The 26821-nt window shown below is 40.4% G+C and overlaps 1 protein-coding gene across 6 annotated transcripts in view; it reads left to right on the top strand.

Moving 5' to 3' along the window:
- Positions 1–26821, top strand: part of LOC147014271 (transcription activator GLI3-like) — a 200252-nt gene that overhangs the window by 169428 nt on the left and 4003 nt on the right. For 4 of the 6 annotated variants that reach the window (XM_085852104.1, XM_085852103.1, XM_085852106.1 and 1 more), the window contains exons 7-12: positions 1607–1805; positions 11045–11246; positions 19979–20083; positions 22428–22568; positions 23083–23232; positions 25948–26112. In XM_085852104.1, the coding sequence (XP_085708230.1) occupies positions 1607–1805; positions 11045–11246; positions 19979–20083; positions 22428–22568; positions 23083–23232; positions 25948–26112 (962 nt within the window). The remainder of the gene's footprint in view (positions 1–1606; positions 1806–11044; positions 11247–19978; positions 20084–22427; positions 22569–23082; positions 23233–25947; positions 26113–26821) is intronic. The other 2 variants (XM_085852107.1, XM_085852108.1) reach the window with 2 other exon arrangements.

Here is a 26821-nt window from a genome sequence, read left to right as displayed (position 1 = left end):
AAGTATATTTCAAAAACAGGTCAGCAATAAAAAAGAAAGCATGATGGTAAAATGTTTATTTTTATTTTTGGGGTTGACAAAATTTAGTCTAATGGAAGAGTAAGTTGACAAAAGGATAAAAAGGCAAAGTTGTGGCAGTGGGGCCGCAGTTGGATACAATAAGCAAGGGATTGAGGTAATAACAAAAGAGGAGAGAGAGGAGGGGAGCAAACACATTAACCTGAAAGTCAGAGGGTTGTGTTGGGTTGGGTTAATGGGGGTAGAAAATATCAAGAGTCGGGATGAGGGATGACATGAGTTGGTGGTGCACCATTTACTTGAATCTCTGAAGAGAAGTGTGTGATTGAACAATCTCCAGACATTCAGCATTTTGTGGTGCAGTGCATTCAGGCACTCTTGTATTTATTTATCCAATATAACTCAGTATTGACCCTAGTGCAGTTCAAAAAGTACCTGTCTCGTAAAGAAAAAAAATACTCCCTTAAGACAGTGGGCCTTTTGTTCTGGATATGACATCATCATGAGAAAATTCATTAGAAACAATTTTCCTTCCTGAGAGTTCCCTTTTTTATCCATCTTGTCCACCACATGCATTCTCCCCTGCCCCCATTCCTCCCCACATCCATTGCTTGTCTGCCTCCCTCTGTCTTGGCCTTTGGCTCTGCTATTGGTATTTTCCCCTTTCTCTGCTTTTCCTTTTGTCCCATTGCATCCACATTTGTTCAGTATACTCGGACTAGCTCTTCTGCAAGCTTCGACATATATATATATATATATATATATATATATATATATATATATATATATATACATACATACACACACACACACACACACACACACACACACACACACACACACACACACACACACACACACACACACACACACACACGGAGACTACATCAATGCAGAAAGACTGACAGGAGATATTCTTCCAACTTGGAAAACAAATTTGATGCTGAATTGTCAGGCAAAGATGAATCAGATCATGTGATAATGTCATGTCGATGTCGATGTCGATGTCGATGTTGATACTGAGGCAATACTTCCAAACATGTGACGTGTACAAACCCAAAATAGAAAGTGGAATAGTGACAATCATGGAATACCTGGCATGCACAAGAGGATGTGGAAAGACACCAAGAATGAGTTGGAAAATATATTTACATGACTGTGTTTTTAACAATACGGTGCTCTGAGGTCACGTAGATCACCATGGTGGGAAGCAAGTCGGGGGAGGTGGCTCGTAGGTACAAAACGTATCAGATAAATTACAAAAATCTTTGTTTCAAAAGATTTTTGAATGAAACCATAATGAAAGCAGTGATTTCAAATATATCTTGCATCACTTTCGATAAAGGAAAAAGAATTAGTTCAGGAAACCTTTCAGTTGCCCTTGCTGCTTCTTTCTCATAAGGATGCAAATGGGAAGATTCAAAAATAGTTATCAGATCAAGTGATTTTCAGTTTTTAGAAATATCTGTTTTTTTCCCCCTTTTTAGTTTTCTATTTGAAAACTTCAACATTATTTCACTCTGAATTTCTGACTTCTATATCACCATACATGTATCGACAGTGTGTTTCCAATGTGTTATCCCCGTAGCTACATGTGTCCCAAGCCCACGGACGTTGCTTCGGCGAAGTCGCAAGCGTACTCTGCCAGTGCCGCCTATCTCTGATGTCGGCCTGGATGTACAGACCATGCTTCACACATCACCCAATTCCCTCATCGCATTCATCAACAGTTCACTAAGCAGCTCAAGTGCAAGTTCTTATTGTCAGCTTTCAGCTGGTGCTATCAGGTGTGATTACATCAAGGGATTTTATCTTGACTATCCAAAGGATGAGTCTTCATCATTAATTTGCAAATTCATTGTAGGAAACACGTAATTGGTTGAGATTATAAGATGAAACAACTGTATGCATGGTACTTAAAGCTTTTTCTGAGGATTTAAAAAGTAAGTTCACTGTAAGAGATGATATTTTGAAGACATCAGAGTCTGTCCTTGGAGGAAATAGTTGTACCATGCTGCTATTTGTAGTCACTATGATTTTTACTGAGTGCTCATCTAAATTTGAATCTGACGAAGCCCTACTTCAAAATCAGAGATGTGGGTGTAGTTGGGATGATCAATCAATCAAATGTGCCATATTATTGACAGAGCATCAGTGCTGCCAAAGCAGTTCCTCAGCAAAGGTTATACTGGTTGTTATGGGCAGGAATTTGTTATCTGTTCAGGGTGCCAGTGATAATCTCACCTACTCTTCGTGAAAGATATCGTGTGACATTTAACATCAACTCTTGACTCGTGCTCGCAGATGCGTCCCCAGGTTAACATCTGCCTGATGGATGGTGCACACCTTGATGCGTGATTGACCTGCTTGCGAAACACCAGGGTGACAATTTATAGCTGCATCGAGATTTTAACCAAGGCGAGACAGCCCCAAGATGAGTGCACATCCTTCTTGGCTCTCCTGCCAGCCCAAGGTTGTGACACACAATGTTGAAATAATGCAGAGATCACAAAATGATGAAAACTACAGGAGCACAACCAACTCGAGGTTGTATTTGAGAACAAAGGCAAAGAATCTGACATTTTGACCATCGGAGTGGCCTTCAACGAGGAATGCCTTTGCCAGATTTTCATGTGCAACACATTACACTATAATTGTACCATACCATGCCACATTAAAAACAGCTTTTTAATTTCCACATACCTAAATATTGTATAAATACATGATAATAAACTAAGCAATAGTTAGTGTTCATGGTATAATGCTGTATTGTTATTTTTATATAATGAAAACATTTTCAGAAGATTTATAGTATTGTTGTAGGTACTGTGAAATGCATCATATGCATGAAGGTTAGCAAATAAGCTTTGAGCTAAACACAATATAACATTGCCAGAGCAAAACTTATTGTTGTAATATAAATGTATTGAACTTTTTACTTGTGATTTTTCATTATGCAGACTACACACTTGTTACTTTTCCTTCCAGATACTGTGTACTTTAAAATAGTTTTCACACTTAAATATAAAAAAAACTAGAGTTCATCGAACACTTTACTCCATGCAGTCTTGAGAAAAAGGACATTTCAAGGATCATGTCAACTCTTGCTTTGCGATTCTCAGCACAATCTGTATTTCCTATGAGCCATGATTTCGTCCGTCTCAATATTCGATCTCCAATGCTGAGAGCGTGCATGAGCTGCAAATTTTATTTGTCAATATGGCGTAAAATGGCATATTTTCTCCAAGTACTGCGAAATTGAAGGTTTTTGGAAGTGCCAACAAGGCGATCTGTGTTCTACAGTGTTCAAGTATACAATTCAATTGCAATAAAATGAAAGTTTTAAAGGTTAAACCAGCCTCAGAGGTGTAATGGTGAGATTTAGAGCATGCACTCTGAGTCTGGGAGGTTGGTGGTTTGAACCATGGCCGAGTCACACCAAAGACTTTAAAAATGGTACCTGCTGTTTCCTTGCTTGATGCTCCTCAGCCTTTAAAAGAATGGAGCACAGACAAACAACCATTGGTTGGTAATAATACTGCAGGCTTTGATGGACCTAATGGCCTCCTCCTGCATCAAAAAAGCCTTTAAAAGGAATGTATTACTATCATCATTATTATTATTATTATTATTATTATTATTATTATTATTAAGGCTGTAGAAAAAAATATAAAAACTTTTTTCAAAAGTTTACCACCGTTAATCATCTTTTATACCACCTTATTTAACACGTTCAATGAGTCATTCATGCCAGTTGTTTGTGTCCTTTTATTTATGATTTCTCTAAAGACAGTAAGTTTTCAATTTTCTTTGACTGCCAGACAGGCAGACATCATAAAGAATGTGTGTTCGGGACGAGATTCTGTACAATTTGCCAAATTTGGAGGCAAAGTATTGCTAAACTGCAAGTTCGTGTTTCGATTTGTGTTCTACAGTGTTCAAAATATATACAGTAATTAAATTGAAATTAAGTTGTTCCTCAATCATTGACTGATGTCTACAGACAGACAGACAGACAGATAGACAGACTGAACCAATTTCTAAGTCCCGCTTTGTGCTTCATGCGTGGTATAAAAACATTTAAAAGCAAGAAAAGGAGCAATCAGAGATTGTAGACCCTCGCCAGGACTTCTTTTGTGTGGTGTTTGTGTATTTTGTGTGGCGTTTGTGTACTGGTGTGTTACATAATTAATAAGACATAATTAGAACTGCCACTTTATAAATACTGGCAGTGATGACTGGTTCAGCCATTTCAGAGAAGAAGATTTTTGAAGGTTGTTTTTTTAAAAAAACACGATATGGCTGCCTAATCACATGACCAATAATGTCATCAAAAAAAATTTTGTGGAATGTTTTATCCTGAGATGACCCTGAAAATTTTTCATACTGATCGGATTGAGCATTCTACATATGCAATTATGACGTCATAAAAAAAATCACACTCATTCCCTATGAGTACTTGCTATGTGCCAAGTTTCAATTTTTTCCTTTGTGCGGTTTCAGAGATATAGAGGTGCAAAATTTTTTTCCGTTTTACCAACATGGCTGCCACACCACGTGACCTATGACATCATAATTATCATTATAACATTCTACATGAGTAGTCACACCAATGATGAAAATTTTGTCTCAATCTGACAAGCAGTTGCAGAGAAGAACACAAAAGTTCTGTGTGGACAAACAAACATATAGACCCAAATGCAACACCCTCTCCTTCGGCGAGGGTAACTCGAGGGGCACTGGGTAGAGCGCATACCTCCCCACGCAATGCCTGATCCAGTGGAACATACTGGACCAAATAACCTTTTGAGATATCGTGCGATATATAATTTTTGGCCCTATCTCTCAATGGTGAAGAATAATGAGAATTTAGGAGTCTTACACCTTGAAAATCTCTAATCGCCTCTGTCAAGCTGCCTGCACCAGTCCTAGTTCTGTAAGTTATCCTTCGCACGAGGCCACGTGAATTCCCCCATGGACTGAAGGTCCAGCTTTTGTGCCAGGGCACGCACTCGTGGCGCAAAACCTGACACTTGTGCTGCGACCCCTTGCGGTGTACACACGGAACCTCATGAAGAGCTCCTGCGGTCTCCACACCCTCGATGGCTGTGTCTGCAGCACGGGATGCATTACACCTTCTGTGCCACACATCACGCCATGCCGTCTGCACGGCCCTCAACAGCATTCTTTAAAATAGTTGGAACAATCGCCCGTGGCATACCAAGATAGCCAGCAATATCAGCTGGTCATTCACCATTCCTATTTTGTTTCACTGCCAGAGATACACAACTGCGCTGCCACTTACATGCAGGTTCACTCTTTTTGTTTACCACTTGTAGTTCAACGATTACCGCAGAAAAGTACACAAAGATAATAAATACAGTACTGCACTGTAAAGTAGAGCGAGAGGACGCAATGCATTGTAGGGAGGAATGCTGGGATGCTGGTACACAAAGTGTTGTGGAGTGGGACGCCTAGTAACTGTTCTTCCATCCAATGGACGTTAGTGTGGGGAATTGTTGGATGTACAATTAAAATGTTCCTAAGCAAATTATGGACTTGTATGCGAAACAACGGATATTGAGGAGACTTATAGCAGGGACCCCCTGCAGTACATACATGAGAATCGCAATGTTACATGACCCCTCAGCCATTGGACCGGTTTCATCACTTGTTGGCGTGTCATCGGCGACAGAAATGCGCTTGACCGAGGCTCCCAAGCATGTACCACATGCAATGCCAATAGCAGTTAACATACAAATATCAACACCCAATCACGTCTCTCACCCATAATAGGAGTGAATAACCAATCAGCTCTCACTTAATCAATTACCCCAGGAAGTGAGGTTTTACATAATTAACCCCCATACTCTTCCAGCCAGCTGATCCAGCACTTTATGGGGCGTATAGCTTTGGGATTCTTATATAAGTGCTACTTGTGAATATCAGCAGCTGTAGAAGAACCCCTGTAGGGTTTGAAACAGCAAAGGACTTACCTTAGAAAAGATTACTCTTGGTTGGTTTATCCAGCTTTCTTTTGCTAGAATAGCATTGAGGTTGTTGTTGGAGATGATTCACAAGCACCGAGGAGAACATAAGGGAGGGAGGAAGAGGACCCGTTTCTTCGGGTGACCCCCTTCGAGGAAGCAGTGGTAGTACCACACCTCCCATAGGATGGACCTGTTTCCATGTGCCCGGCCATACCATGGGCCAGTCACTGCATGCAGTGACTGGCCCATGGAAGGCTGACCGCCACACAAGACACACCATGACTTTTGGTCTGTTTCAGCCAGTCTGAAACCGCCGAGAGCACCATGGGTATGTCAAACTGTGAAAAAGTATTATCGAAAAGGGGGCAAGTGAGACGATTGGGAGAAACAGCCAGGAAACAAACCACAGTGTTGTCGGTCCTGGAGTTGTACTTCACCATGGAAAGGATGTGAGGAGGAGAGTGAAATGGCCAGGTATGGTTGAAAGGGGAGTATGGGAGAGGATTGATGAGATGGAGTGGTGTGTGGGGCGCTTCAGCGTTTGAAAGGAAGGATGGAAGACAGAATTGAGGAATATGAATGAGATTGTGTTTGAGTATGCATGTGTCACATTTGGAGTGAAAGAGTGCAGCGAGAGGGGTGAGAAGAAGACATGGCTGAGCAGGAGGTAGAGGGAAATCCAAGAGCTGAGAATAGATTTGAGGAGCTTGAACAGAAGATGGGAGAAGATGGTGGAAGGAGACAGGAATGGACTCGAGGTGCTGACGAAGCAGGCAAGAACGAGGTTGGTGAAGTTGAAGAGGGTGGAAAGGATGAAGAGGCGAAGGAAGGCGAGACAGAAGAACAGAAGGAGGTTTTTTTGAGAATCCCTTTTGATTTATGAAGGATCTGTTGGAGCAGTCTTAATCCGGTGCACTGAAGATACCAAAGGAAGAGTTGGAAGGTCACCTTCATGTCACTTACACAGATACAAGGAGGGATGAAGTGGTAGAGGACATAGAAGGGTTGGTGAGACCGATGTAGCCAGGTGTTCCATTTGATTTGTCAGAGCCGAAGATATCTGAGGTTGAGGCAGTTTTGAGGAAGGCATGGGTGGCATTGGCTCCGGGACCAAGTGGAGTACTATGGAAGGTGTTTAATCCCTTGAACCCTAGGGAGCCCAGGGTGGGGGAGCCGAAAGTCCAAGGAGCTCAGGGTTCAATTGGTTAAGAGTTGTGGCAGCATTAGGTGGTATCTGTATATATATATATATATATATATATATATATATATATATATATATATATATATATATATATATATATATATAGATATGTATATATATATATATATATATATATATGTATAGATATGTATATATATATATATATATGTATTTATATATATATGTATATATATATATATATATATATATATATATATATATATATATATATATATATATATATATATATCACACGGTATATACATTGCCGATAGAAAGTGTATTTACACGTCGTAACCCCCAACTTCCAAGTGAAAAACAAATTCTACAAATTTCAGAAAATTAATAAACAGGCAGTCATAGACTGGTACTTACGAAATCGTCAACTTGACCTCTGACCTTGTCTCATAAAAGCTGTCTCTCGAGAAGGTAGCGACACAAACCAGAAGTTTCTATGATGATTCTGTACCAAACCATCAAAAATCGTAACGTCGACCGAAGCAAAAATCTCCATTTCTCCACGCAATTATTTAATATTATTTTATTAAAGTCACAAAACCGTAATATTCGGCCATCCACCAACAATCTTTACATAATCCGACGGCTTAGCGAGTCAGGCATGCGACGATAACCTTTATTGGGATAAAAAAATGACTTTTAAACACCATCTTTATCGAAAACACCATCAGCGCGCACATGTAAAACCTTTACGTGACTCAACGATGCCTCTGCTCGAGCGCGCTGCACCACGTGACGAGCCGTGACGCGGCGAGTGAAATATTTTTTATGCAATCTTAAAACGTCTCCAAAACATCCGATTTTTACCAGAATTTTGACAACCGAGTGTTGGGCGTCCTAAGCGATCACAAAAACCGAAGATAAAATTAAAATCGAAGTTAAAACGAACTCGTAACGTCGAGCAAAGCAAAAATACTCCATTTCTCCACATGAATTTACGGAATTATGTTTGACCTCACTGACCTTGACCTTTGACCGATTTTTACCAAAATCTAATCAGCGCTAGCCATCACCGTCCTGAATCACGTGGTGTAATTCGACATTGGTAGCTTTTTCCGTTCTTGAGTTATCGTGCCTACAAACAAACACACACACACACAAACAAACAAACAAACATACACACACACACACAAACAAACACACAAACAGAGGACGGAAGTCATAAAGATTTCGGAAGTAAAAATACAAAACTAGAATATCTTGGTTGGATAAATGTCCACCCCTTGAGTTAATATTTGGTGGAAGCAACTTTTTACAGCAATAAGAGCTGTGAGTCTGTTGGGATAGGTCTCTCCCAATGTTGCATGCCTTAATTGGGCAATATCGACCCATTCTTCTGTACAAAACTGTTCAAACTCAAAAATTTCAAAATTTCACCTTTTGTTGCCTTATAGCCTGGAATTAAATTGCATAAATTCAGACTTATCCACCTTTATTTACACATCGTAACCCACAACTTCCAAGTGAAAAACAAATTCTATAAATTTCAGAAAATTAATCAAAAATACAAAACTAGAGTATCTTGGCTGGATAGGTGTCCACCCCCCTGAGCTAATACTTGGTGGAAGACAGAAATTACAGCTGTGAGTATGTTGTGATAGGTCTCCACCAACTTTACACACCTTGATTGGGCAACATTTGCCCATTCTTCTGTCCAAAACTGTTCAAGCTCAGTCAAGTTTTCATGAGGAGTGTTGATAAACAGCGATCTTCAAGTGATGCCACAGATTTTTGATTGGATTTAGGTCGGAGCTCTGACTGGGCCACTCAAGGGCATTTATCTTTTTGTTCCTTAGCCACTCCAGTGTAGCTTTGGCTGTGTGCTTTGGGGTCGTTGTCGTGCTGAAAAGTGAACTTCCATCACAATTTCAGCTTTCTTGCAGAAGGCAGCAGGTTTTTCTCTTGGATTTTTCTTAATTTTGCTCCATCCACTTTCCCTTCTATCCTGATAAGAGCCCAATCCCTGCTGATGAGAAACATCCCCATAGTATGATGCTGCCACCACCATGCTTCACAGTAGGAATGGTGTCCTTTGTGTGATATGCTGTGTTGGGTTTGTGCCAAATGTAACATTTTGCATTTTGGCCAGAAAGTTCCATCTTGGTTTCCTCAGACCACAAAACTTTTTGCCACATGGTTTCAGAATCTCCAGAGTGTTTTTTGACATACCTCAAAAGGGACTCAAGGTTGGATTTTTTGAGTAATGGATTCCTTCTTGCCACCCTACCATCCAGGCTAGATTTATGTCGTGCTTGGGATGTTGTTGTCACATGCACACAGTGATCAGTCTTTGCCATAAAGGTATGTAGCTCTTTCAAAGTTGCCATTGGCCTCTTGTGGCCTCTCTGATCAGTGTCCTCCATGCTTGGTCATCTCGTTTGGAGGGATGGCCTGATCTTGGTTAGGTCTTGGTGGTACCATTTGCTTTCCACTTCTTAATGATTGCCTTAACTTTGCTCCAAGGGATATTCTAGGCTTTTGAGATATTTTTATACCCATCATCTGATCTGAGCCTTTCTGCAACTTTATCCCAGATGTTTTTTGAAAGCTCCTTGGTGCTCATGGTTGAGTCTTTGTTGTGAATAGCACACCCCAGCAAGAGGAAACTGACAGGAACAGCTGATTTTATTCTGAAATTATCAGAATCACAACAATTTAACACAGGTAGAGGCCAATTAACTTAATATGTGATTTTGAAGGTGATTGGTTACACCTGAGCTAAGTTATAATTGCCATTATAAAGGGGGGTGGACACTTATCCAACCAAGATATTCTCGTTTTGTATTTGTGATGAATTTTCTGAAATTTGTCGAATTTGTTTTTCATTTGGAAGTTGTGGGTTACGATGTGTAAATAAAGGTGGAAAAAGTCTGAATTGATGCAATTTAATTTCAGGCGAGAAGGAAACAAAATGTGAAAATTTTGAAAGGGGTTGTAGACTTTCTACAGGTACTGTATATCTGTGTATATATGTATACACATGTAAATTTTAAATTTAAATCTGTAAATTTAACAAGCCAAAATAAATTCCTGCGTCTTTCAAATCCTACCCCAGTAGGCTGGTAATTTATGGTATGTTTTCCCATATATACACATACTGTATGTGTTGGTAATGTATGGTCATTTGCATTATGTTCGTTATTGTCCTGAATATTGTATTCTCGACCGTTTATTGATCTCTTCATCGATGCAAAAATGAGCACAAGCACTAATGAAAGCTAACAGTTAACAGTATTTATTTGTGTAAAAGTTGTGTGCTAATAAAAGACTGCTGAAAAGCACCTAGAGGACATTTTGGATTACAACACGTGTGTCAAAGGCTGCATTTTGACTGGTGTTGATTAATGTGTGGTCTTGTCTTTTCAGAAGAAACTAGGGAGGAAGTTATGATTTACTCGAGTTATTTTTCTATTCAACTTTTAATGCTTGCAAAAGTAACGAATAACAGTTGATAAGAAAGTTTCATATTGGCAGTGGTTTTACTAACAAGTGCTTTACAAACAAAAGAAAACAAGTGATCACAAGATAAGACAAATAGCACATACAAAAAGTAAAGTGCAATTCAGAACCAGATTGAACAAGAGGCTCAACCTGGTTCTGAATTATATCAGTCCTTTGGCTACCGGCTGATCATCATCTATGTTCATCGAGGAAGTCCTTGACTGTAAAAAGATTAGACAAAACTATATTCCTGTAACTGAAGAGGCTGTGAAAAGGAAAAAAAATTCAGGTTCAAGTTGTGGTTTGAAATGAAACTTTGTAGTTTTACCACTGATTACATTTATTTAATCTCTTCCAAATGGTCTCTTTCAAGTTCCTTCAACCCTCCTCCTGCAACATCTCCAGTGATGGCAGAAGTCCAGCACCATCCAAGTGAGCCACAACACGCTGTTCTCAGAGCTTCAGCTTTTGTGCCACCGTCAGTCTTGCACATGTCATCTTCCTTACATCCGCAATCCTCCACTCATGGTGGCTTGCCCAACAAGTCCTGGGTGCTGCCAACTTCTATCCAACAAGTAGGTACTTTAACCGCTGATGCAAATGAGATTAAAAAAAAAAGCTGTTTATTTGTGTGCGCACTTTCACCATATGTGATTAGGATGGAGTTACACATTGCTTTGGGGTTGTGGTCACCATTCCAAGGTGCTTCCATAAGGTGTCTGGACAATCCTTTTGGAAGACACCCATAAGTATGTAGTTCAACATCAACTGACCTGTGAAACTTGAGTCGAGTCTTGCGAAAGACTCAGTGTGGTTTCCACATGATCTTGGACAGATATCTCTGCTGCAAATGCATTGCAGCAAGAAAAAGCCTTCCAGAAATGTTTAGATCTTGAATGTAACTCTGGCCTTCTCAACCAAGCAAACTCCTACATGTTTTCCTGCTCCCATACATCATTAATTATTATAATTTTTTCGTATCATTCTGAGTTGAGTCTTTTGCACATGAATGAATGCTCATTTAAACTGAAAACAAACCACATACACACAAAATATATTTCCTGAACTAACCAGTCTTTCAAACTCATTGTGTAAACTAGAAGGACGCTCGGTAGAGCGCATACCTCCGCGAGGCTTAACAGGTTACATTTTGTATCCCACTGATAGGCCGGATCTCCATCCGTACCTTTACCAAAATCTAATCAGCTTGTTCTTGTCAGCTACTCAACTCATCCACCAAGTTTAGTTGAATCCGTCCACAATTTTTCTGATATCGTGCTGTACTGTCTCTCGTTTTTGGCCCTATTTCTCAGTTATGAAGAATCACTTTTAAAAACTAAAAAATTCTCTTATCTGGATCCTGAAAAGGATCTCCACCGAAATTGAATCAATTCTTCCATGTCACACACCCAACCTGTCCACCAAATTTCGTCCGAATCGGTCGATGACTTTTTGAGACATTGTACTTTATATCATTTTTGGCCCTGTCTCTCAATGTTGAAGAATCGCTGAAACATTTTTGTATCTGGATCCGAATCTTCACCAAAATCGAATCAATTTGTCCTTGTCATACACCCAACCTGTCCAACAAATTCCGTCTGAATCCGTCCATAACTTTTTGAGATATCCTGCTCATAGACAGACAAGCAGACTTGGGTGAAAACATCATCTCCGTCCACCTTCGGTGCCGGTGGTAATAATTTGTACCTATTCAGCCCTCAAATACTGAACGTGAGGCAGTTGATTTGCATAATTGGATGAGCTTAACATACATTGAACCAGTCAGTATTTGGTGCCCTTCGGTTATAATATAAGTAATCTTTAATACCTGAATAAAAAGAGGTCCCAACATAGATTTGGGACTTGATTCTCTTTACATGTAAGTGCATTGTTTGTATGGTGAAGGTTTCGGGGGAGCCCATTTTAGGACTTTGTCATCTCTTACCTTTCCCTCTTCTTCCCTCATCAAATCCTGAAATGAACTGATGTCCCACCTTGCAGAATCATGGTGTCCGCTCAGAGCAATAAATACCACAAACTTGCTGTCTCTGCCTCTAGCCCATAGCAATCGAAGAAATAGGCTGAAACATCTGCTGGGAATAATCCATAGGATGACTGTGCAAAAGAGTAGACAATAAACAGGGGCACATATAGGGGCTTGAAGTGAAGAGCAGAGCAATGAAGGCACAGAACAGTAGCTGGCAAAGAATGAGCAGAACTGAAGTGTGCAGGGAGAACCCAGTGGAAGAGGTGAGCAGAGTATTCATAGACAGCACCACAGACAACACACGAGAACAATGTAAGCCAGATCTGCATAAAACAGAATCCAGTCAAGAAATACCACCAGATCTGTGTAGATGTAAGGCAGGGCAAATATCACCACACCTGAGCAGTTAAAGCCACAGAGGTTAATGCTAAGCCATAAAAGCAGTTCACTATCTGTATCATTTGAATAGTAAGAAACAAAGATGACGACAACAACTGAAACGATACGCGTGCACCAAAATATGTGGTGTGTCTGCTTCTTTATAGTTTCCATGCCTTCATTATGCTCCTGCTTTTTGGATCCTCTGTGCAAACGAGAGACATTGCTCAGGCAGCACAGGATTTAATCTGGAAATTTATATTTCTGTCTCCATTAACTTGACACCTTATTCATCAAAGTCTATCTAGGTTCTTGGAATAGCTGTAAAAACAGACTAAAGGAACTTCCATGAGGCTAAATACCAGTTTACAAAAAAAATGTCAATCGTGGGAAGAAAAGGTTCAGTATATGGAGGTGTATAGGAAAAGTAAGTGAAATAGTTGAAAAAGTTTAGTTAGTACACTGTTTGATCTTAGGCAATGTTGCACCAACACCTTGAGTATATTGTCATGTCAAAGGGTCTGCTCACACAGATCATCTGAGCCAGATAGGTGATAAAGGAATCAACAAATGCCGACAGGATGTATTTCCAAATTTACTGTGTTCTTTTAATGATTACGATCCCTCAAGGATCACCTTAATGCAAATTGAAAACTGGCGATTGTTCATACGTGGGGAGGCAAAAAGGTCGGAAGACGTTTCTTAGCTAATATAGGGTTTAATATAAAGGAAATATGGACAAGCCAAAAAAAAAAAAGCCAGACAGATCTGGCACACGAAGATAGACAAATAGGGAAGGAAAGACACAAACTTATCATACAAAGGAAATATAACTATACCTCGCTAACACACCAAAATTCTGGATTCAAACAGACAATGGGGATATTGGGTGAGGACTTACGACAGGCATGAGCTGGTCTTGGGCTGGTGTTGTATAGGGCTGGTTTTGTACAGGGCTGGTGCGGCACAGGGTGAAGTGATGGCGATGGGTTCACATGATGAGGGGACGGTGATGAGGAGGGATGTCTTAGCGACATTCCAAAACGCTCCTTCCATAGGGAGTGACGAAACAGAAAGAGGCTGAGATGTCTTCTGACATGTTCATGCGCATCTGTGGCTTTTAAGCCTCAGGGACCATCCTCTGGTCCCATCATTGGCTACCTCCATCCAGTGGGTGGTGCTGCCTTTTTCCATCCCACCCCTCAGGAAGGAGCCCCGTAAAACGTTCCGCCCCTCTTCAGTGCTCCGCAGCTGACGATGCTGCCATGGTTTGCAGTCCACTGGCCAAACAGTTCATGATGGCACCATCTCGTTCTAAGTGCGTCACACTTTCCAAATTCGTTTGTGCCTTTGGTATGAAATGCAACAAGTATTCCACCTAGCCTCACCTCTACAGGAGGTTTTATACAACACAACATTACCCTATTCAGCTCTATAAAGGATGGGTACTGCCACCTCAGTGCACATATTACAGTTATGGGGGGAGGGGGGAGCATGTCCCATAACTCCCCCCCCCGACTTTTCCACAAGGCGGAACAATATATCAATTGTCCCCCCCCCACACTTTATTGCCTCAATATAATGTAATATACATTACTCTGTACAATACACAGCCCCGGATATGGAATGTTCACCAAATGCATCAACTAACGAGATGGTATTCATCGAATACGTACCCCACACAGTCTTGAGAAGGACTTGGTGTGAACTAACTCTTCAAGCAGCAATTTTGTAATTTTTAAAAAAAACAACAAATCAAATGGAAGACTAAATATATTAGGTACTGCATTGGAGTCATCAGAAGGAACCTGAGAAGCAAAAAGCAAAGATGAAGTCATCAGGAGGAAACTGGATAAGACTTGGGTTTCAACTGCTACTCCTCTACCTCGACCCTCAAACCTATCCAGGCGCAGCTAAGTGAGCCAAATTCAAAAAAAAGAGAAAGCAAAAAGAACACAGATTCAAAACAATTAAATAATTCTGGCTGCCAAACCATGTATCCGATTAGGTTGAAATTCAAAGCATATATTCGCCATCGCCATGAGATCATAATTATGAAGTTTTACTCTGATTGATGCAGCAGTTCAAGAGAGAATTTAAAAAGAATATTTTCCTTCACTACAATATGGCTGCCAAATCATGTGACCAATTAATTATCCATGAACACCCTGGTATCCCCAAGGCTTGAGGAACATGTGTGTGCAGTTTTCCCTCGATCTGTCCAGCCATTCTGGAGAAGAGGATTCTTAAAGGTCTTAGGGTAAATCCAATATGGCTGCCAAAACGTGTGACCGTTGACATCATTGGTGGGGAACCTTTTGGTCCTCATGGATAGGCGGTCATACCTGTGAAGTTTCTCCTCGATCTGTTCAGCTGTTTCGGAGAAGAAGATTTTTTGAAGGTTTCATTATTTATTTATTTTAATATGGCTGCCAAACCACGTGACTGATGAGGTCATCATTTTTTTTTCTTTCTGTTGACCAATTTATTCCTTTATGACCCTCAAAATTTTTCATACTGATCAGATGTAGCGTTCTACGCATGTAATGATCATGTCATTACGAAGGCACTGATGGCATCATAAAAAAAAAAATCACACTTATTCCCCATTGGGAGTACTTGAAAGGTGCCAAGTTCATTTTTTTTCCATGGAGCAGTTTCGGAGATACAGAGGTCCAACATTTCTCCTTTTTGCAACATGGCTGCCACACCAGATGACCTATTACATAATTATCATTTAAGCATTCTCCATCAGTCGTCGCACCTCTATTGAAAATTTTATGTCAATCCGTCAAACGGTTCCAGAGAAAAGGGAATAACACAATGCAGACACGGACGGACGGATAGGACCAATATCGCTTAACCCCGCTTTCCGCTTTACGAGTGCGTGCTAATTATTACCTCCGCAACCGAAGGTGAAGGGGGTTATGTTTTCACCCCTGACTGTCTGTCTGGGCTGTCTGTTTGTTATTTGCAAAATCGAAGATTTTTCAAGTATATTGGTTAGTCGATTTTATTATTCTGTCTGTTTGTCTGTCTATCTGTCTGTTTATTGTCTACAGGCCACTATTCAAACCGATCCTCACAAAACTTCACCATATTGTAGAGTTTATCATAAGGAAGAAGCCTGTTGTTTTTGAGGTCAAAAGGTCAAAAGGTCAACAACTTGGGTGATATTTCTAAAATCCTCAATTTTCATCCGATTGACTTGAAATTTAAAGAGGATTTATATTTCAGATCACTGAATTCAACTAACCAATTATTTTTGAGGTCAACATAGACCAAAAGGTCAACATTTTAAGTGAGATTTCTAAAATCCTTAATTTTCATCCGATTGATACAAATACTAAATTTGGTGGCTGTGGATAAGCGTATGGGAAGATGTTTCTTATGATTAAATGGTTTATTCAAGAATATGGGGGATATGGAAGATTAGATGCAAATAATAAATACACAGAACAGACCTGACAGTCAAAAGACAAACGAATAGGAAAGAGGGGAACACACAAACTTAGAGAACAAATGAAACAACAGAACCCCAAGCTATGGCGCCAAAAGTGCAAGACACTCCAGAACTAGAAAGGCACTCAGTGGAGCGCATACCTCCGCCCCGTAAGCCCTGATCCACGAGAACATAACTGGCCCAATACATTTTTGAAATATCATGCTATATATCGTTTTTGAGCTCAATGGTGAAGAAATTACTTTAAAAATTCTCGTAGTCGGATCCGAATTCGGATCTTCACCAAAATCTAATCAATTTGTCGTGGTCACACACTCAACCTGTCCACCTAGTTTCATCAAAATCCATCCGCAACATTTTGAGATATCCTGTACACAAAGAATCAGACAAAGAAACAGACAGAAAGGGGTGAAAACATAACCTCCTTCACCTACGGTGGTGGAGGAAACAACGGGGAACAAATCAGGCGAGGACTTGAGTCGGCACAGTCTTGTCTTGGTCTGTACCACGATGGCACCATGCAAACTGGTGTGGCACAGGGCCAAAGACGAGAGGAGCGATGGCGATGAGGGGGAGATCACCCCTGTGGTCTCTCAAATGGTCTGTACAAGAAGAGTGACAAAGCGGAGAAAGATGGTATCTGTTAAATGTCACTCTGTCTGGAAGAACCCCTTGATCTCTTTGGGCGCATGCACACAAACGGCTGTTAAGCCCTCTGGACCTGCCTTCCAGCACTGGTTCTGCAACTGGCTGTCTTCACACCCAGGGGCGGCGCCTCCATAAAAGCATTCCACCCCTCTCCAGGGCTCCACAGCTTACTATACTGTCCTGGCCTGCAGTCCTTGGCCAATCAGTCCATGTTCTTCCCATTCTAAGCACGTAGCACTTTCCAAGTTCCTTTGTGCCCACAAGTTCTCCACATGGCCTTGCCTACACAGAAGCTTTAACACAATACAACCTTACACTAAACTTCCTTGCAAGCAACGGTCATTGCATCCTCAGGGCACGTTTTACAATACAACTGACCTTGGGCAGGTCCTTAATACAGGTGTAACTCTAACCTACTGGAGTACAAGGACCAAGCTGCAGTAATATTAACACATTCTACACCCACCTTTCCATGTAACAACACTAATTATATGGACCAATTATACCAAGAACATTATAAATTGAGTGACAGGCTGTCAGTTCAGATTCAGTGATTGAAGCCACTGTTCCTTCCCTCTTAATAAAGCTTGTGATACCTTTTAATTTAATCATGAATAGCAGTCCTGTTGGTCCATTGGACCAATTTTTAATTGGTCTTCACAGCATTGGAGCAGACATCTGCCTGCTGTACTTACCTTTCACAAAGCATAGCTATTATTCCCAAATGATAGTACTATTATTATTTTTGTTAATATTAATTAATATATCCTTTGTTACAAAGTTATTGTTTTTGTTATAAGGGTATCAAGCCTTTCAGGCTGGGTATCTGATTCTTTTTTCCTCTGTTTATTTTTCTGTCATTATTTTGTCGGCATTTTTCGGGTTTATTCCCTTTTAAATTCATTTTCCCTACAACCATTTGTCCGGTTAACATGAAATTTTCACCATAGGTGCGACAACTCATTTAGAATGTTGTAATGATAATTAGTGACGTCATTTTGGAAAAAGGAAAAACTTTTGACCCCTGTATCTCCAAAACCATCCCATGGAAAAAATTCAAACTTGGCACGTCAAGTACTTCCCATGGGGAATAAGTGTGATTGTTATGCCTCCGCTGATGAAGTTGCCAGAGGCATTATGTTTTTGGGTTGTCCATCCGTCCGTAAGTACATCCGTCCGTCCATGCTAATTTTCTGTTTTCTCTGTGACCGCTTATCCGATTGAAACAAAATTTTCACCATAGGTGCGACTACTCATGTAGAATACTTTAATGATAATTATGACATCATAGGTCATGTGGTGTGGCAACCATGTTGGAAAAAAAGGAAAAAATTTGGACTCTTTTCTCTGAAACCATTCCATTGAAAAAAGTTAAACTTGACATATGTGAAGTACTCTCCATGGGAAACAAGTATGATTTTTTTATGATGTCAAAGGTGGCTTTGTTATGACGTCATAATTGCATATGTCAAACGCTTTATCCGATCAGAATGAAAATGTTTTGAGGATCATCAAGGGATAAATTGGTCAACAGAAAAAAATTGAGGACATCATCAGTCATGTGGTTCGGCAGCTATTTTTTTGTGATGGAAAGATCTTCAGAAGTCTTCTCCGAAACTCTACCGGTATGATCGTCTATCCATGAGGAACAAAACTTTCTCCACCTATGACGTCATAAGTCTGGCAATTATGATTTTTTGAAGCATTTAAAAGCATTCTGCAGAACAGCTTGTTAGATTGAGGGAAAACTTCACACACATGTTCCCCAAGCATTGGAGATAGCAGGGTGTTCACGAATAATTAATGTCACATGGTCTTGCAGCCATGTCAGATTGAACGAAAATCATAAAATTCTTTTTCTTGAATTGCTTCATCAATCTATGTGAAACTTCACAATTATGATTTCGTACACATTGGGAAAGTATGTTTTAAATTTCATGCTGATCAGATGCATGGTCTGGCAGCCAGAATTATTTAATTGTTTGAATTTGAGAACTTTTAATTATTTATTTTTTTAACGAGGCTCACTTGGCTGCACCTGCATGGGTTTCAGGATAGTGAAGTAACAATTCAATTGATACTGATGATGACCCCAGGAAAAAGGGTCAACTGCGAATGTAATAAATAGATTGAACGTTGTGGGTTACTCAGTCCGTAACTCGTCAATCCTGTGTTTTTTCAATGCATTGCATATTGGTACCCGGTCATCACTGCCTGCAGTTATAAAGTGGCAGTTCTAGTTTTTAGCCTGGTGTTGGCTTAGTGGTTAGAGTGTTTGGCTTGGGATCTTTGGGTCCTGCATTCAAGCCCTGTTGGCCACTGAATTAACACTAGGTGAGGTTGACTCAGTCTGTCATCCTTCTGAGGTCAGCAAAATGATTATATATCAGTGTGCTGGTATTGGGGAAAAGCATCAGTGGTATAGTCATGCCCCAACAAAATGAAAGCTACCCATCAGGTAAGCTGCCATCTGAAAGAAGAAGAAGAAGAAGAAGTTGCAGTTATTATTGTTTTTGATTTACCATATGAAGGGCGTTTGAAAAGGTATGAAAATGAGATACTCATGATAGTCCAAGATGTGTTAACGTTTTCCTTTATGTAATCTGCTTAATTAGTTTGAAGACATGAAATAAAAATTATATATATATATATATATATATATATATATATATATATATATATATATGTGTGTGTATGCCTTATTATACCTTTTAGTATGTCTTAGACTACTGTGAGCATCTCATTTATGGAACTTGCTGAATGCCCCACGTTTGTGCATTCTTCACACTCAAACGATCAAATTGCTGATAAATATTCCTTGTTCCTGTTAGAGTGACAACATTAGTGAGCCTTCTGTAAGCAGAAGCACAGATGTGCACACAAAGTGTTCCAAGGTGAAAGAAGAGACCAAGTGTAACCCACGGATACTTACACAGGTACCATTTCTTGTTTTGCCATGGATTCCATAAATGGTAATGTGAATGCGTATTCTATCAGCAAAACATTTCAACCATTTGTCAAGGCTGTTGTCTGTCTGCATCATTGGACACTTCAAACGATAGGTTTTATCAATGAATAGTTTTCAAAGGTAGGCTAACCACCGTGTGAAGCAAAGTAAAGCTGATGTTTCGTGTGTTCGTCCTTCATCGGGTAAATGACCAAATGAATTCAACATGATGACAATAATAATTAATTAATTAATTATTTTTTATTGCTGGTCAAACAAAAATGTTTTTTGTTTTGGTAATAATTGATAAGTGGGAATAATAATTTACAAATAAGAATATTTAGTGATAGTGCACGCTTGCTCTGATGAAGGGCTTATGCTCACAATGTCAGCTTTACTTCAACAATTCTTCCCATATATAATTAAATGAAATCTTGCAACATCTATGAATACATGAAATTTTTTTATATCTTGTTTTGATATTGTTTGTATTTTGTTACTGTTTTGTAGTAATATATCAAGCCATCTCCATTTTAGTTAAACAAAGGGTGGTCTAGGTTTGAGGGAGGAAGGGGGTACATATAGAAAATAAATGGTGAGATTTAGAGGAGAAAAACTAGGGTTGAGGAGGACAGAGAAATGAGGTTTTGTGGGGATGAAGTAAGGGAGGGAAGGAAAGGGAAATGCAATGCATATATCGTGAGGAGGGGGTTACAGTCAAAATTTCCTTCAATATTTATGCACATGCAATATGTACATGGGTTGATAGGGTAGCCTAGAGGTATGCACACTTGGTCTATGCTCTCTAGCATAGGTTTGAATCCCGATCCAGCTAAAAACTGTCATCCCGGTATTTCACAGGAAAGGTGATTCATCAATGTGTGTGCCGTGCCGCAGATGGACGTTAAAATGAGTGTTCCTTCTGCTGGCATTAGTTGATGAACGTTAACGATCCCATGGTGTCCTTCATAAAGAGTAGGGGGAGCAATGACCTGCACCTTGAACAAACTACAAATTCCTGCCCTAACGACTGCTGGAAGAGGGATGGCAAACCGACCAGCATGTCTCCAGGCCAAGAAACTACTTCGGCAGAGCCAGCACTCTGTAACACAGATTGTGATAAATTGGATCAGGGTATATGTATATGTATGTATATGTATATGTATATATATATATATATATATATATATATGTATATATATATATATATATATATATATATATATATACACATACACTACACAGTCAAAAGTATGCAGACGTTAAACCGTAGTGTGTATATATCCATCTCTATCCATCCATTGGGATGCATACTCTGTGCAGAGCATCAGTGCTGCCAAAGCAGTCTCCTTACCTATTGGGCACAATCCTGGACAGGTCGCCATTCCGGCACAGGATACCAGCAAGCTGGTACTCATTTTGACGATTGGTGTTGGCACATGTATATATCAGACGCACCTCCTGGCTGTTATGGTGAGCATCGCTGTGGATTATGTCTCACACAGTAGAACTGCATAATCCGCAAAGAACAAACATCTGTCTGCCACCCAGACGATTGTTCCCGTGAATGCAAACCATTCAACCAGAAGGCACGTGATGCGATCGGCAGTTAAATCAAAACATGTGGAGCGTGATGGGCACTTCCCCGATCTCCACTGGAGATAGGCCGAGACCTCCGTATTGGAGGTGCCGCTTTGGTGTAGGACTATGTCCAATGGAGATCGGGGGAGTGCTCGTCACACTCCACATGTTTTGATATATATGTACACTGTCCATCAGATGGACGTTAATCCAGTGGACCTGTTGGCCAGCACTGGAAACATTGGTTGATGTTAAAGACCCCATGGTGTTTTTTGTGAAGAGGAGGCTAGTTTTTGCTGCCAGCGTGAATACATTACAAATCCCTGCACCTTCAGCGGAGTATCCACTGTCGGCATGGCGACCCGTTTCTCGCCTTGCAATTTTTCCCGTTTCATCGTGATATGCCCCAAAGCGATCTGTAAAGAGTACGGGCCTCTGTTTAATTATTAAATTGTTTAACATGCAGATACAGTAGATTGCCCCCAGGCAATATAAACCGATAACACTTTTGGATGAAACTTTGAATGTTCACTAATTTAAAAAAAAAATAAAAAAAATACATTGTGGCAGCCAACAGCAGTAATTAAACAATGGATAATAAAAATCAAAACAAAGGTAATGTAAGTTTTCAGTTTGTTCATTTAAGCAATTGAGTTTATCCAACACAATTGCAGTTGTTGTATATACGATCACAATTTGTATACTTTTTGTGTTGAATCTCATACACTTTCTGCACCACTTTGTATATCTAGGTGACAAATGACCTCCAGGTTGTGATGAGTGAAGGAGTGGAGAACGAGGATGGAAAGCAGGATACAGATATTCTGCAAGAAATGAAATGCCAATGGGAAGGCTGCTGTTGTGAGTTTGAAAGTCAGGAGCAACTTGTGCGCGTAAGTTTCCAGAGTAAGAACCGGTGTGACAGCAAATTGGTAAATGAGATGCATGAGTTTTAGCTACACATCAGATGACATCATGTTCCTGGAGACTATTATCATACTCTTTAGAAATCTGTAGTTTAATGGGTAAAATGTGTGACTTTTCACGATGGTATTTATACTTGTAATTATTAGAAATAAATTATTGTAAAGAGAAATTATTTGCCTTTTTTTTCATAATAGTGCTCACTCACAAAAGGCAACAACGGGACAAAATTTTCGCGACTTTTTTCGAATCACGACTTTAAGTTGAGCTTTTTTAATATCACGGAGAGATACGGCCTTCCACCAACTAAGTAAAAACCAAAAGTCAAATTGGACGCATAAACGCGTCATACTTCTACCCTGGTGTAAATAAACATCTTTGTCTCTTTGCAACAAACAATGTGCAGTTGCCTGATGTGAGTAGAAGGGAAAAGGTGACACTTGTGGCACCTTTTGAGATAATGTGCTCATTCATTGTATGCAGCACATCAATAATGAACATATTCATGGCGAGCACAAGGAGTTTGTCTGTCGTTGGCATGATTGCAACCGAGAGCAGAAAGCCTTCAAGGCACAGTATATGCTGGTGGTGCACACACGCCGCCATACCGGAGAGAAGCCGCACAAATGTACCGTGAGTCTGATTACAACCTGATCTTTGAACGAGCATGTATGTCTACTACTGAGCACATCCACACGTGACGAACTAAACCACATATGGAACAAGTCTGGGACTGCACATGCTTCACCATACACTGGAACCTAATTTGACATCGATTTTCATGCAAACTACCATTTTAGTTTACACAAGTCAATGCTCATGGAAGAGCAGAACCACAGAGGGTGGAAGGTTAACAAACGTACGATTGCCTTGAGGGGCACAGGCAATTTTGTGAGGGTTACCTTTTAAAGAGTAATCTCTCATTCCAGTTTCCACCCTATCCATGCATTGTGCATTGTTTCATTCCACTTTTAATGTGATTGTTTGGCCATGACACAGGCCATGCTGCTTTGCCATGATTTGCATGGTAAGTACCATCCCACCACAAATTTTGCATCGGTTTTTTTTTTCATTAAATTTTGGGCCTTAGATGTATGCTTTCTTTGCAGTTTTAGCATGCTGAACTACTGTACGTTCATTATACCGACGCAAGTTTCGACAAAAGAGAATCAAAATTTCGTGAACTTTGCTTCGAATGAATTATTCGTAACGATTGGTGTTTGGAATGTTTATGTGAGCTTAACGAGAATCGATTCAAAACAAATGACATGACAACATTGTCACACGGAACACAGGTAATCACTGGCTGCATCATCTACGGAGCGCTAAACTACTGGAGGCTTTGACCCACGAAGCTCAGAATCTCAGGATTTTTCAGTGGTCATCATAATTTCTGATGCAGCATGCGACTGCTCGTTGCACCATTGCTGGGAGTGCGGCTATACCACTGATGCAGTGCCCCCCCCTGTAGGTTAGAGCAGGAATATGGTTGGAATTTGGCCAACGTGCTGGCGATAACTCTCCAACTCTTAACGAAGGACACCTTTGAATCTTCAACGTCCACCAACTCATGCTGGCAGATGGGACGCCCAGTTTAACGTTTATCCGAGGGACTACACACACATTACATTGATGCATCGCCCTGCCTGCGAAACACCAGGATGACAGTTTATAGCTGGGTAGGATTCAAATCCAGGCTGGAATTAACAAGGTAACAATGAACCAAGGTTTCATTTGGAGTTCCCATAACTATGATCAGCATTAACGATGGTATTGTTACATTTGTGGGGGAAGACTCAATACTTAAATTAGGGCACGAGGATGCCATGTCTGTTGAAGTTTCATTTTAGAACACTTTACCTTGTATTGAGTGTTTGTTTCAGTGAATTACTCAAGTTTAACGCTGCCCGAAAGGTAAACTTGAGGCTTTGCTTTTATCGGTGTCTCCTTTTTTCTTGGTTCTTATCTGTGTGCCAAGGCAAGCCTCGGGCAGTGTGGGAGGGAATGTCACGTTTCCTCTACCAAGAAAGAGGGGAGGAATTAAGGCTGCTAAAAAGCTGTCCGTCATCATGCGTGTGGCGGAGATTGGTGAAAACCTCGGGCAGAGATTTAGGGAAACTTGGGGTGGTTTGTAGCAGCTGGTGGTAAGTTGAAAAGCACGTTCGGCGAGGAGAGAGGAGAAGAAAGAGAAGCAGGAAAGGAGGAGGAGAAGAAGAAGAAGAATAATAATAATAATAAGAAGTTTTTGTTTTTGAGACAGATGGAGGTTGCTGTGCATTTTTCTCCAATATGCCCTCAAACCTACTGTGCCTTCTCCAGCTGCTGTGCCTTCTTCAATCTGTTACAACTTGCTGTGTTCTTCAGCCTACCATTTGATAGCAGGGCTGACTTCTGCATTCTGACATCTCTTCTATCCCACTGTCTGGGAGGTCATGAGTGAATGTGTTTGCGGCGCCGAGGAGGAGATAACTTGATTTGTTGTTGTTGTCGTCATAAGAGTTAATTGTTTTATTTTGTGTCCTTTTGCGCCGTGTATTAATTATTTATTTCCGAAGCAATGGGTGTGCCTCATGTCTGCTGCCATTTTGTTGAACGTGTGATCAGGTTCATTTGGAGTTCCTGGACAATCAAATTGTTGTAACTTTGATAAATGGCACAGAATTAGTCCCATCAATACACAGGCCTGCTGCGCCCGCTCGATGTGGGCCAACTCAAAAAAGCTTTAATTTGCCCATCTTTGGGTTGCACTTGACATGAATGCGGTGTCCGTCAGGAGTGAACATTACGTTCTGCTCAAACTGCTTCTGTTAACGAGACGATATTGCTTGAGTTTACACATCTTTAGACATAGCTCTCCGTGTTGTCGAAAGTGTCAAAAAATCAGCTCTCACTCATTCCCTTCCTCTGGAGGAATAATCTGCAACACTTAACAATTAAAGAACATTGTGTTTTCAGTTTTATGAGATGCCTCTCATTAGTGGGGACACCGTCTGTGAATGAGTTCCATGCTATTGGAGACGATCAGCACAAAGTAGGTACCCTCATCCCCCCCTTTCAAGTGCGTGGTCATGATATGATTCCAGAAAAGGATGCCGCGTAGCAGACTCCTGTTCGTTCATGAATCAGCGTCACATAGTTACCTGAGCAGAGTAAAGGGCCATTCAGCCCACCTCACCTTTGATAAGCTCCACTCCCAGCACTCTTGATACTCAAACAGTGCTTGAGTCTTGCGTCGATGGGTGTAGTGATCCTTTGCGTGGCTCATTAACTATTTGTACATTTGAAGTTACACTCATGAGAGAAGACTGGTGTTTTCATGAAGTCAAGTTATATTTGTGCTGTTCGCAGTTTGAAGGTTGCTCTAAAGCATACTCACGCTTGGAGAACCTGAAAACCCACCTGAGATCACACACCGGTGAGAAGCCATACCTGTGTGAGCACGGAGGCTGCAACAAGGCCTTCTCTAATGCATCTGATAGAGCAAAACACCAAAACAGGACGCATTCCAATGAGGTTTGAAACTCACTTCCTCATGGATGAGCTTCCAACCAGAGGACATTTTGTATTTTCACTGATTGCTTCTTGGCATCCTATGTGAGCAAGATAAATCTCTGATTATGAGATCAACATTTTTTTTTATTTTGCAAAGTATGACCAAACATTTGTTCACCTTTAATTAGTTGGGTCCTTTTCACCATGATGATCAGCTCGAAGTAGATTTTAATGTTGTATATTCTCGTTTATATGCCCTCGGATGATGAAGTCGCCGGAGGAATTATGTTTTCGAGTTGTCCGCCGCCCGTACGTACGTACGTACGTACTGTACGTCCGTCCATGCTAATTTTCTGTTTTCTCTGCAACGGCTTATATGATTGACATGAAATTTTCACCATCGGTGTGACTCCTCATGTGGAATGTTTTATTAATAATTGTGACGTCATAGGTCATGTGTTGTGGCAGCATTGTTGTAAAAAGTAAAAACTTTGGAACTCTGTATCTATGAAACCGCTGCATGGAAAAAATTGAAACTCTGCACATGTGAAGTTCTCCCCATGGGAAACAAGTGTGATTTTTTTTGATGATGACATATGTAGCTTCTTTATGACGTCATAATTATGTACGTCGAATGCTTTAACTGATCGGTATGAAAATTTTTGAGGGTCATCTAGGACTAAATTGATTGGGGGGGTTTGGGAGGGGTGGAGAGAATTGATGATGTCAT

This window comes from Eptatretus burgeri, chromosome 13 (genome assembly GCF_056783735.1).
Source record: "Eptatretus burgeri isolate ZD-2024b chromosome 13, Ebu_testis_v1, whole genome shotgun sequence".
Classification (NCBI taxonomy): domain Eukaryota; kingdom Metazoa; phylum Chordata; class Myxini; order Myxiniformes; family Myxinidae; genus Eptatretus; species Eptatretus burgeri.
The sequence above is the reverse complement of the archived record's forward strand: the minus strand, read 5'-3'. Positions and strand labels throughout refer to the sequence as shown.